At 38.4% G+C, this 13,127-nt stretch overlaps 1 protein-coding gene across 1 annotated transcript in view; it reads right to left on the bottom strand.

The window, feature by feature from the left end:
- Nucleotides 1-4,304: 4,304 nt before the first annotated feature.
- Nucleotides 4,305-13,127, bottom strand: part of FAM83F (family with sequence similarity 83 member F) — a 31,539-nt gene continuing 22,716 nt past the window's right edge. The window contains exons 4-5 of the mRNA XM_015813585.1: nt 10,623-11,311; nt 4,305-4,797 (exon numbers count right to left, since the gene is read on the bottom strand). Coding sequence (XP_015669071.1) covers nt 4,733-4,797; nt 10,623-11,311 — 754 coding nt within the window. The 3' untranslated portion in view covers nt 4,305-4,732. The remainder of the gene's footprint in view (nt 4,798-10,622; nt 11,312-13,127) is intronic.

Below are 13,127 nucleotides of genomic sequence, written 5' to 3'. Positions count from 1 at the left end.
CACCAAGTGAGCTAGGCATCTGAGTGAAGATTTAAATGCTATTCAATTCTAATTATCTGATATTCTGAGGTAACAGCACAATAGCTCTCGCAATGCCTGAAGAACAAATTGGCCAGCTGTTACATCTTCTACATACTACTAAAATTCTCTTCATTACCATTAAGTAGGCAAAACAGTGCATTATAGAGCAACATTTTTTAATCAATTTTTGAATTCTGTATTTTGAATACAGAATGCATCCAAAATCTGGGACCCTGACTCCCAGGAAATGAAATTTGGGAAAGTTATAGCTACTTCAATCTGCTACTGTGATTGGGGTGCTGTTGTGGTCACATGATGGTCATTTTGAACATTCTGTGAATTTCCGTCACTCTTGCAATCCTTTGCTCCTTCCCCCATCTAGAACCAAGGTACTGACTCATCATGTGACTCTTAAAGAATGACCTTAAGGTACACAAAGAAAAGTCTGGATATTTTTATTGCTTTACATGTCTCTTCTCTGGCATACAAACATGCACATGTATATATATTCCATCTTTGTTAGGCCCTCAAGGCACATACATAGTGCTCCAGCTGCCTGTATTTCTTCATAGCAACCCTGTGAGATAGGTTGGCCACCAAGTTAGTGCTATGGTTGCAGGTGGAATAGAAACTGGATCTCTTTGGTGTCAGTCAAATACATTAGCCACTATACCTTAATCCTTATCCATCGTGTTTCACTTTTCAACTGTTTCCTACTCTGAAACTGAGTTTGGACTGGCCCCTCCTTCAGCCACTGGAGATCAGGTAGACTGTCCTGCTGTCCTGTCATGTGATTCTCTCTAATGACTAGAAGTCATTGGAGAAGCTGGAAGGGATTAAACATTTCTGAAATGAGAACGGCAATGTACCATTTTATTTTTTGTAGTAAAAATAAATTAAAATATCATCAGTGTAATAATGCCATGTGGAAAGAAAGGGTCATGGTCAAGAGATGACGTCAAATGTCAGGATGTGATAAGGAAGAGAATGAAGAAACAGAGGATGAAAGGACTGCATGTCTCCAGAATCGCAAGGAAAGGTCCAGAATAAGGATGCTCCCTGCCACCTTGCACAAAGAAATCAATGAGGAAGCTTGTTGGAAGTTAGAAGTTACTCCTCCCACTGATTTTTTGCCCACCAGTAGTCATTCTGTTTTATGTTTGAGTAAGGAAATATCTGTGAAACAATGACCCAGCAGGTTGTGGGTTGTCTAGTAACATAATAAATGGATTCAGACCTGACATTTAAAATATTCAGCTGACATTTCAGTCCTCCAAGGTACATTGCTTTAACTTAAGCTCATAATTTAGAAAATCTAGAAGAGTCCTTCAACACTGAAATCAACAAAAGCCAGCATTAAAATGCACAATGGGAAAAGAACAAAATCCTACTGTTCTTGGACATCCTTATCAAACAACACGAATTACTACTACTAGGAGCCATGGTGACATAGCGGTTATAATGCAGTAATGCAGGCTAACTCTGCCTACAGCCAGGTGTTTGATCCCGACCAGCACAAGGTTGACTCAGCTTTCCATCTGAGGTCTGTAAAATGGGGACCCAGATTGTTGGGGGCAATATGATGACATTTGTAAGCTGCTCAGAGAGTGCTGTAAAGTGCTATGGAGTGGTATATAAGTTTAAGTGCTATTGCTATTGCTACTAATGCTTAATGTCCAGAAAAATCAATCTACATTGCTCAATGTCTTAGCTGTCATTCAACCCCGAAAGAAGCATGATTGGGATAGTAAGCATGAAACTAAGATCAGATACAATATGTATCAAAATGGTATGGCATGGGAAATTAAAACAGAAAGTTTTAGAAAAAAATACTAGGTTTCAAAAACAATTCGGGATAACATGAAAAACCCCTCTTTATTCTTTATAAATAATAAATAATGCATTATGGTAGCCACCATAAAGTGGGTAAGATATAGATGGAAAAAATGAAGGAATGTTCTGTAAGTACAAAAGTTTGCATAGTAGCAATGAATCAAAATACAGTACAAAAATGCTTAATAAAGTATGGCCCCCAAATCTGAAAGAACTAGAATAAGGTGCCATTTATCTGATCCAGATAAATGTGTGTGTGTGTATCTATATATATACAGGTAATCTCCGAGTTACGAGTGTTCACTTAATGCTCATTCAAAGTTATGTGATGGGCGCCTAGAGCTTACAAGCAAGTCCCGAAATTATGAATGTTGCTGCACCACGGCAGTCATTCGCCCTTACAAGCAACCGCAGTGGCACTGCAACATTCACCCAGGTTATTCCCCTCCTCCCCACCCCCGCCCGGGTCTCCCTAGGTACCAGGCCTTCAATACTCACCCTGCAAAGACTGAGATCCTTTGCTTTGTTGGCTGTTCCAGGTCTTCGGTGTGTTCACAGAAAACAGGCTTAAAGTAATGCAAGATCATGCAAGATCAGTGGGGTGAGATCTCACGCTACTGATCTTGCGTGATCTCATGGTATTTTAGGCCTCTGTTCTCTGCAACAGAGAATGGAACTGAAGCCGGGGGGATGCTTCCACGTGCCTCTGGAGGCTGGATCGGGCTATCAGAGGCCTTTTCCAGGCCTCTGCCACCCGGATCTGAGGCTTTCTGCGCCCCCCCCGTGGCCCGGATCTGAGGCCGGGGATGCTTCCGCAGCCCACTGGATGCCTGATCAGGGTGTCGGAGGTCTTTTTCAGGCCACTGCCACCCAGATCTGAGGCCAGGGCATGCTTACATAGTCCTCTGGTGGCCTGTTTCCGGGCAGCAGTGGCCTGGAAAAGGCTTCTGGTGCCTGGATTGGGCCGTAGTGGGGGCGCGATAGCAGCCTGGAAAAGGCCTCTGGAGCCCAGATTGGGCCGTGGGAGGGCCGCAGAAGCATTCCCCGGCCTCAGATCCAGGCGGCAGCAGAAACTGTGGCAGAGAGGAAATGGATCTTTACCAGGTGATTCCAGCGCAGCAGGAAGGGAGGGGGAAGCATGAGGTATCTTAGTGAGTTGGGGAGGCCTTGGTGGCCTGTTCCATCACTAGGTCCTCGATGGCCTTCCCCACCCTGAGATACCTCATGTTCACTTAACGAGCCACGTGCGTTTTAACGAGCAAGGGAATGATCTCCTTCGAGGTACGAGATTCTATCAGTTTTCGAGTTCCGAGTGGAATTCGCAGGCTCCATTACACTTATAAAACTCAAGGACTACCTATATCTCCATCCATCCATCTTGTGGTTTGATTAGCATAGGTGTTAGAAGATGCATTCAATCAAGGAGAGAGAGAGAGAAGCAACCTAGAACTAAGGAGAAACTTCCTGACAGTTAGAACAATTAACCAATGGAACAACCTGCCTCCAGAAGCGGTGAATGCTCCAACACTGGAAGTTTTTAAGAAGAGACTGGACAGCCATTTGTCCGAAATGGTGTAGGGTTTCCTGCCTGAGCAGGGGGTTGGACTCGATGACCTCCACGGTCCCGTCCAACTTTATTATTATATTATATTGTATTGTATTGTATTGTATTGTATTGTATTGTATTGTTATCATATCATATCATATCATATCATATATCATATCATATCATTATATTAAAATTCACCACCTAGGTATGGCAGAAAATGCAATGTAATGCCATTTATATAATCTGTTATACATGCATTGTACCTGTATTTAATTGTACAAGCCCCTGGCCTATCGGTCTGGAATATATCATATTTGAAGCTATTCATAGAGTATGAAAGTAGAAAGTTGCAAAGTCCACATAATGCTGTATCTACAGGACATGAAACAGTTGGAATCTGTGGATATTTAAATGAAGATTTTAGCTATGTAATAAATACATTTAAAAAAGAATAAGGGGAATGAGAAGAATTAAATATTATAAATATTATTTATAATAGCCAATATTTATTGTTTACTACAGGTCATTACAGTCTGTTCTATTTATGGAGGCTATGTCGAATTTTGCCTGTCCTGTACATCTCAGCAGGCATCTCTTGTACTGATCTTCATTTAAATAGCTATTCTTACATCCTATGTTGGCTTAAGAGTCAAGTTCTACATAGAATGAAAGGAATTAGAATGGTAATTTCATTGTTAACATTTCCCCATAATTCATAGTCTTCAAGCCTATGAATGTAGGCCCATCTGCTATTCTGTGAGCATGGTACTTTTGGGAAGGCTGACTATCCATACGTTAATATTACTGAAAAGGATGAATAACAGGACAGAAGATTTAATTTAAAAAAAGTATAGAGATGTTATACATTTTAAAAATATTTTATTCAAACTAGTTTTGTTTTTAATTTTCTATCCCAGCAAGTTAATAAAATACAGTGCAATTATCAATAATGCAACAACATTCTTTTAATCTGAAGCCTGACAAACTAAAACAACATCACTAAAAGAAGGAAAGCACCTTGACCTGTTATTTATTTAGACGTTTATAAGGCCACAACTCTTCAACAGCTACATTGCAATAGAGTTAAATCCAAAATGGAAGTTGTCATGTTTTTTTTAATTAATATTGCTACCATTATGCAATGATCTTCCAGAACACACATTTACTCAGTAGGTATGTTTTAACTGGCAAACCCAGCTCTGTCTTGGAAAGTGCAGTGGTTACATGCAGCATTGTGAGGATGTCAGATTGAAAGTTTGAAAGAATGCACTTATTGTATATTCCAGTAGATGCCTTTTGAATTCTAATTTTCCAGTAGTTTTTCTTTAGTCATGAGACCACACAGATTGACTCTTTGGTTTTTCCCCCAGGGAGAGAACTTGGACTCACAGTACCTGTAGTAGAAAATATACAAAAATAGATATACATATATTTTAAAAAGAAAACTGGTATGTTGCTATCCCTGAATCATACAGACAAGATTCTCACTTTTTATTTCTGCTGAGGTACTCCTGATTCAGTGTAAGAGAAACAAACTCTAAAAATACTTTCACTATTGAGCATCTTTCTTGCAGCTATTCCTAATTTGTACATTAATACCCATTTAAAAACCTTCAAAATATCATGAGAATTGTTAAGTATCTTTGAGGCTCTTTAATAAAAATTTTATAGATAAGAGTATACAATTCTCTGGTTCTGAAGTGTTATTTTAAAACATGTTTAAACATTAGATCAACTTTTTCAACCTGATGTCTCCTTAACAATGTCGTCTCAACACCTTTCATCTCTTGCTGGACATCCTGGATATGCTAGCAGAACAAACGTAGGAAAGACAGCAGCAGCCCACCCACATTAATTCCACCTAAGATCACCCCCAGTCTGTTCCTTTCCTCTAGAGCTGTTGCCCCCAGCAACTGTGATGCTTGCTTATTGCTGCCAACAATTTTGCCTAATTATTCCCTACAAGTAAATCACAGGCATTGGTGCTGGGAAAGGCCCCCAACTGAGCAAACAGGAAGAGAGGGGGTGAAGCCTGAGCCACATATTCAGCAAGCTGTTCATGTGACACTAATGCCACAACTGCTGCATTGCAGCACTTCCTTGAAAAGCTTAAAGACAGATTTGTTTATTTCTTTACAATGTAGATTTGTAAGGCTGCTAAACTCAGCAATGACTCTGGGAACTGTATAAGTAAATGAAGACCAATCATCATTTCTGAAACCAAAACTAAAACCATATGAACACAACATGAGGAACAAACACGCACCATAAAAATGTCATAATATGATCTGGATGAACAGGGCCCTAACCTAACCTGAGTTTGAGGAAAAAGCCAAGTTTACAAGGTTTATTTAAAGAGTTGCACAGGTCATTTAAATAATGGCACAGTCAAGGCAGTTTGAACATATGGGGGATGCAGAGGGCAGGTGCTGCAACAGAGAAGGCACACTTCATGGGTACCATTAAGTGCAATTCTTAATGGATGGGATATGAAGTGCATATCCTCTATCAGATTTTATGGAAAAGGAAAAAATGATGTGAGTGAGGTGGCCACTCAGATAATCAGGCCCTATGCCATAAGGAGCTTTATAGGAGATAACTAGCACCTTGAACTGCATCCAGATATCCAGTGCAACTTGCATAGCAGAAGTGCTATATGGCCATATTAAAGTATCCACACAACTGCTTGTGCTGCTGCATTCTAGATACATAGAGCTTTCAAGTGGTCTTCAAGGTCAGCTCTATGAACAGTCCATTGCAGTGATCCACAAGCAAGATGACTATGATGATAAAAGTCTAGGAAAGGGCACGCCAGGTGAACCTATGCAAAGGCCCTCTTCTCCTGTTGTAGAGTAAGGTAATAGAGAACAGAACAATGTGTAACATGCAAATTAGTTTACATTCTCAGTATAGAATGGTGGTTTGCTATAAGTCCTTAAGAAAGATTAAATTGCCAGTCCAATGAGTTTTTGTTCACGTAAGGAGGAGTTTTTTTCCCTCTTGGTCACCAAAGATAGCAAATTGGGCCAACTCTTTTAATAAGATTATTTTTTACATTTCAGAGTTGTCTTTGGGAATTAACTAGATAAATGCTCAGAACAAGATCCTTTAAAATTAGTGTTGGAAAGAGAAAAGTAGAGACAGATGTTTACTGTTTTCCTTGTTTGCCATTTTCACACTCTAAATAATAAATTTTAAATTATTCTGCATCCCCACCCCTGTAATTTATATTGTTACCCACTAGTACAGGGGTGTCAAACTGCCAGCCCATGGGCCGGACGCGTCAAGATGAAACTGCCCCTCCCATTGCCGGTAATGCATTGCCGGAGCTGGGGTGGGCGTGGCCTCTGCATGATGCAACCGGCCTGCAGGCTGGCAGTTTGATACCCGTCTTAGCTGAAGAGCTCTGCACAGCTTCTGTCAGTTACAATAGAACACTTCCAATCTGATGATATTTAAATGTTTTCAATTTTAGCTTCCCTAGTAATCTTGAACTAACAGTACAGTCCTCGACTTATGACCACAATTGAGACCAAAACTTGCATTGCTAAGCAAGACAGTTGTTAAGTGAATTTTGTCCCATTTTATGCCACAGTTGTTAAGTGAATCCCTGCAGTTGGTAACTTAGTAACATGGTGACAAGTGAACCTGGCTTCTCCATTGACTTTGCTTGTCAGAAGGTTGCAAAAGGTGATCATATGAACCTGGGACCCTGCAAATGTCATAAATGCATGCTAGTTGCCAGGTATCTGAATTTTTATCATGTGACTATGGAAATGCTACAACAGTTGTAAGCATGAAAAGCAGTCATAAGTCACTTTTTTTAGTACTGGTGTAACTTCAAACAGTCCCTAAATGAATGGTTGTAAGTTGAGGACTACCTGCAGACAAAAGACTGTAGTACCTGTACAGTACAGTACCTCTAGTAAATAACAGCAGGCTAGATAGATCAACTTTTTCCAGCTGATGGCCATATGGACTATCATAAGAAGCTCAGGCCAGAAACCTGCTCTAGAATTAATGGATGAGCCACTGCCTGAGGACCTACAGCAGTGGTTCTCAACCTTTTTAATGCCGCGACCCCAACCGGTCGTAAGTCGAGGACTAAACCGGTCGTAAGTCGAGGACTAAACCGGTCGTAAGTCGAGGACTAAACCGGTCGTAAGTCGAGGACTACCCAACCAGTCGTAAGTCGAGGACTTTCCCTGCCCGGGAGCGCTGCGCATGCGTGGTTCCGCCCCCTGCACCAGCCGAGGCGTAGCTGGCAAGCGGCAGAGATGGAGCAGGCCAACCACCAGCTGGCCAAGCCCAAGGGAGGTAAGGCACCCGCCGGAAAAGGGGAAAAAAATGGCGGACAGCCTTGCTTGGCGACCCCCGTGAAATGGTCGATCGACCCCAAATGGGGTCCCGACCCACAGGTTGAGAACCACTGACCTACAGGCATTTGAAGTGGAACAATCTGGTAATCAACAAGAACACCCTACCATTGGTCTCTGAAGGAGTCTGAGCTGCTATGTCCACCCAGTGCAAGGGCTCACCAAGCAAAGATGAGCAAAAGTACTCTGCAAGTTTCCTTGCAAGAATGAAGCTGTACCCTCCCATAAAGAGCAACACATTGGTTCTTAAGTGAAGCAGCAACCCCAAGCCTCTCCATTGGAAATAACTATTTGCTAACCCAGACTGTGTGCCTCAGATACTAACTCTTGAATCCTATGAATGACTTTGGATCTTGGACCACCTGCTGAAACTTCAAGGCTTTGTCTTGGACCTTATTTCAACTAATCTTTTACCTGCTGCTTTGACCTTGGAAAGGTCAAGGAATTAATGAAGCTGAAATTAACACATCTGGGGCCATTAGATTGGCAAGGATGAATTAAGTCTACACAGTATATAAGATATTTTCATCTAAGATTCCAATTTAATTACTGGCCAAGCAACCTTGCAACTCCTAGAAGAAAATCCTACTGTTCACACATTATCTTTGAGTATTGTAATCAAAGATGAATAAAAATATCTTGCTGTATTAGTATTCAGTTGTTAGACTCCTTCAATATTTTCATCTATTCTGGGCAATTACTCTTGATCTTTAACTTTTATATCAACATACTTATTAAACATTGGTGCTGTTATATAAACTTAGTCAATATACAGCAGCATTGAAAGAAACTAATGTCAGTTTATAGATTTCTCTTTCAAGCTGACCAGTGGTTACTTTGTGGACATATCCATGCACTTTATATGGCAACAATATGGAAATACAGCACCAATTAGACAAGGTTGGACTACATACATATAAAAATAATAAGAATATGCTAGAGAGTAGAAAACAGCATAGCTTATCTGATAGATATTAAATACAAATTTATCAGGAAAGCTAGGCAGACATAGGAACATAGCCCCTGTTATTTTGTAATTCTGTCACTAGGGGTTGCTACATGCCCTCTGGTCAATTAAACAAAATACATTTACTTAAAAAATGTGTGCAGTTTGTGCTATAAAGATTTCTATTCAAACAAGATAGACTGCCAGTCTCCAAAAGAGGCCTTAACAGCAGTCAACTGAAACATAAACTCTGCAACTCACTGAAGTTTTAATAATATATGCCATACAAGAATAAGCTGTGAAATGTAAAGGGAACTTTAACCCCTTGCCTGCTTTTCCTATGATCTGAATCTGCTACCTCCCATACATAGCATTGTAATTTTTATTATCAAAAAATTATTCTTCACATTTTCATTAATTATATTTTGCAAAGTAGGTTATATATGTGTTTACTTCAGACTGATCAAATCTAATTTATCATTTATTACAAAGCTGTATAGACAAAAATCTCTCTTCAGAATGAAAAAAACAGAATGTCATCAAGTACATTCATATGAATTTACTTCAGTACCATATATAAACTGAGTTCAGAATCCTAAACAAACATTTGTATTTAAATTTTAGCTGAGGCAACTTTTATATAAAATACATTATTTTGTTGCTGCTGTAAAGGAACTAGAAGTCATAAGCCCTTGCAAGTCTATATTATTGTAAAATAATATAGACAACTAATTGTTAACAAGAAAGAAGAAATATTTAATGAAGGATAAAATATCCATGGCTAAATATAAAATATCCATTATGATAATGTAAGTATTACCTTCCATAGTGGGGCAAATGTCTCTGAATATCAGTAATTAAAATATAGCAGTAATTAAAATGTGCGCATAGTTTGCTGAAGTAGTGCTACAAATATGAAATTAGCTAAACTGCGTTTTTTGTAGCCCCAGAATTTAAATGTTGTGAGGGGCTCCCTAGGTCACTTCAAAGTTTTGTGCAAAAGTTAATATATTACTAGCTAGCTACTAGCTCATTTGTGGCTTAATTGTTTTTTTAATTTCTAAGTTCCTCACACAAATTCCTTGGCAGTTAGGAAGGAAATTATCTCATCTGTATTAGCTTGTGGAAAACTAAAAAGAAAAAATGGATCTTTTCCAGTATTATTTTTATCTTCTCCAAACCATTATACAAATTAGAACAAAAAAAGGATTTGTTTTCTGTGGAGTCTATTTATCATAGGATAAAATGCATGAGAGTTACAGTCTCCATAGGTATGAACCTGCCCTGATTTACTTTGCTTATCTTGTTCCTAATCCCATGTAACCTTTTACCATTAATAATGGATAAAGAAGCCAAAATTAACTTATTCACACTTTTGGGTGTAAGAAAGCAAATAAGAGAAAATGAATCTATTTAAAATTCAGCTGCAGTACCTCAAGGTACTTCCTGAATGTCAATAACTCCAAAATCTGCATCAGAAATTCTAACCGAAGTCCTTTACAGCAGTTTAAGGACATATACTGTATATACAGTATATATATGATTCATATTCATAGAACTCTAGATGACAATCTATTTCCTTTTTAAAACCAAAAGGATTATTGTATTTAGCTTCTGTCCTACTCACTTAAAAACAAAGTTATTGAATGAAGTCACACATATAGTGCCAGGTTTCCAGAACATACTTTCATTCAGCAACCCTATTCCCATTTAATGCATAATGTCAATAAAGATACTACATTCCTACTGCTCAGTAAGATAAATTTAAAAAAAGAAAAGACAAAAGAGAGGGAGAAAGGAAGGAAAAGGTATGCCTTTTTAAAATGAAAGCTGATTGTGTGACATGTATTCATTGATAGAAACAAAACAAGTCAGAATATTTTCTAGGAAAAGTTACCTGAATTGTCTCCAGTACTACGAAAACTGGCATGGCATTCCTTTGGTACCTTCACACCCATCAAATCTTCAGCAGTCTCACTAGTAGCAGAACTGGCATCAGCATTCGAAGGTGGAGATCGCTTGGCCTTTCTGAAAAATCCACTGCCAAACCTCTTACCTTGTTTGAAATTGACTTCCCTATCGGCAAATTCATCCTTCCTATGGTCACAGACAGACTCTTTGGATTTAGATTTATATTTCAGGTCTAAGTGGAATCGTGAAAATAACTTTTGAGGTTCTGCTGTGCTCAAGTTCTCAAGTGGAGGTTCTATATCCGGCAGCACCTGCTTGACTGTTATAAGGTCATTAAGAAAACTATCTAGTCGTTTATTTGATTCATTTTGTTCTTCTCTTCCTTCAAGTTTCTCTTGTGACTCATCCCTCTGACGGCGCATCATTTCTCCTGGAGGAATACCTATCACCAGTCCATATTTTGGGTTAATAACTTTCCGGGCCACAGTAGATGAAGAAAAACCAAGGTTCCCAATACCATGACGGAAAGGACAGGGAATGTTCAACTTCTTGTAAAGATTAACCTCCTCTGAAATGGCATAGAGTTCACGGAATTCAGTATCAAACATTTCAACATGCTGTCCACTTAGGCACAAAAGAATATTTCTGTTTATGTGGGATGAGGTCCATGTGAAACTGTAAAGCAGGGAAAAAGCTGTGAGTCTTTTGCTGTCAGGGGAAAAAACTGCAATCAGAAACCACTGTTTTCTAAAACTTTAACCTTTTGCTATTCAGAAATACATAATAGTTTAACTGATTTGACCTAATCAAATACTTAGGAAAAAAACTTGATTTTATATTTGTTATCAGAAGAATCACAGGAAATATTTCATAAGACTAGATGTATGGCATTCAAATTAGTATATCCAACTTCATTACTAGGAATAATCCATGAACCAAAAAGCCCACCCCCATCTCCTGATATAAGAAGGAAATGCAAAAATAGAATGCCTTTGTGGTGTACTTTGTTTCCTTCTTCCCTTTTTCTTTGGCACTTATGAAGTCCACATTCCTTCCAAGGGACTGTAGTGAAGATAGTTACATACAGAATATGATAGCAAGAAAACAGATATGGTGTCTCTGCATTTCTGTTTTTCTGTATTTTTCAGTATTTTTGTTATACCTGCTTGAGTTTTAGTTTCTGTTATTTTTAAACATCTATTTAACAGTGATTTTAATTTTTTGTGATTTTTATTGTATGTCATCTTCTGTACTTTTAGCTGTAAGGTTAATAAAGGTATACATCACAGATGATGCCCTAACCTTTTGCAGTATTGGTCTTAGTATACTGCTAGGTGTGATAATAGGTTTTAATCTCTATAGCAGTGTTTCTTAACCTTGGCAACTTTTATGATATGTGGACATCAACCCCATTCTGGCTGTGTAATTCTAGGAATTGAAGCCCACATGTCTTAAAAGTTGCCAAGGTTGAGAAACTGATTTACAGGATGAATTGACAATCTTTTCAGGCAGCCAGCATCCTTGCTGATCTTGGTGACCTAGAAATTTAAATTTAAATTTAAAATCATGACTAAATTTTGTGAGATTTCAATGTATTGAGAACACTAACATCTTCTGAAATTTTATTGCTTATTCTTTAAAATTAATTTTTATTTAGTTTTTAAATATTTTTTTATTTTTCAAATTTTAAAACTCTCCATCTCCCTCACACAGGGTCTCTAGATGGTGCACCAATTAGTTTTAGAGTGCTATGAGGGAAAAAAGTATTTGATCCCCTGCTGATTTTGTACGTTTGCCCACTGACAAAGAAATGATTGGTCTATAATTTTAATGGTAGGTTTATTTTAACAGTGAGAGACAGAATAACAAAAAAATCCAGAAAAACACATTTCAAAAAAGTTATAAATTGATTTGCATTTTAATGAGTGAAATAAGTATTTGACCCCTTCATAAGACATGACTTAGTACTTGGTGGCAAAACACTTATTGGCAATCACAGAGGTCAGACGTTTCTTGTAGTTGGCCACCAGATTTACACACATCTCAAGAGGGATTTTGTCCCACTCCTTTTTGCAGATACTCTCCATGTCATTAAGGTTTTGAGGCTGACGTTTGGCAGCTTGAACCTTCAGTTCCCTCCACAGATTTTATGTGGGATTAAGGTCTGGAGACTGGCTAGGCCACTCCAGGACCTTAATGTGCTTCTTCTTAAGCCACTCTTTTGTTGCCTTGGCTGTATGTTTTGGGTCATTGCCATTTATTTATTTATTTATTTATTTATTTATTTATTTATTTATTTATATTTAAACTTATATGCCGCCCTTCTCCCAACAGGACTCAGGGCGGCTTACAGCATATTAAAACAATACAAACACTATCCCCAATAAAAACCAATTAAAAACAAATATTTAACCGCTGTGTTACCATTAAAATTCTAATTAAAATTGTCCCTATTTAAAATTCTCCCTAGGCCAGACCCGCTTGCTGAAAA

This window comes from Protobothrops mucrosquamatus, unplaced genomic scaffold, assembly GCF_001527695.2.
Source record: "Protobothrops mucrosquamatus isolate PMUCROS unplaced genomic scaffold, P.Mucros_1.0 scaffold173, whole genome shotgun sequence".
In the NCBI taxonomy this organism is placed as follows: domain Eukaryota; kingdom Metazoa; phylum Chordata; class Lepidosauria; order Squamata; family Viperidae; genus Protobothrops; species Protobothrops mucrosquamatus.
The sequence above is the reverse complement of the archived record's forward strand: the minus strand, read 5'-3'. Positions and strand labels throughout refer to the sequence as shown.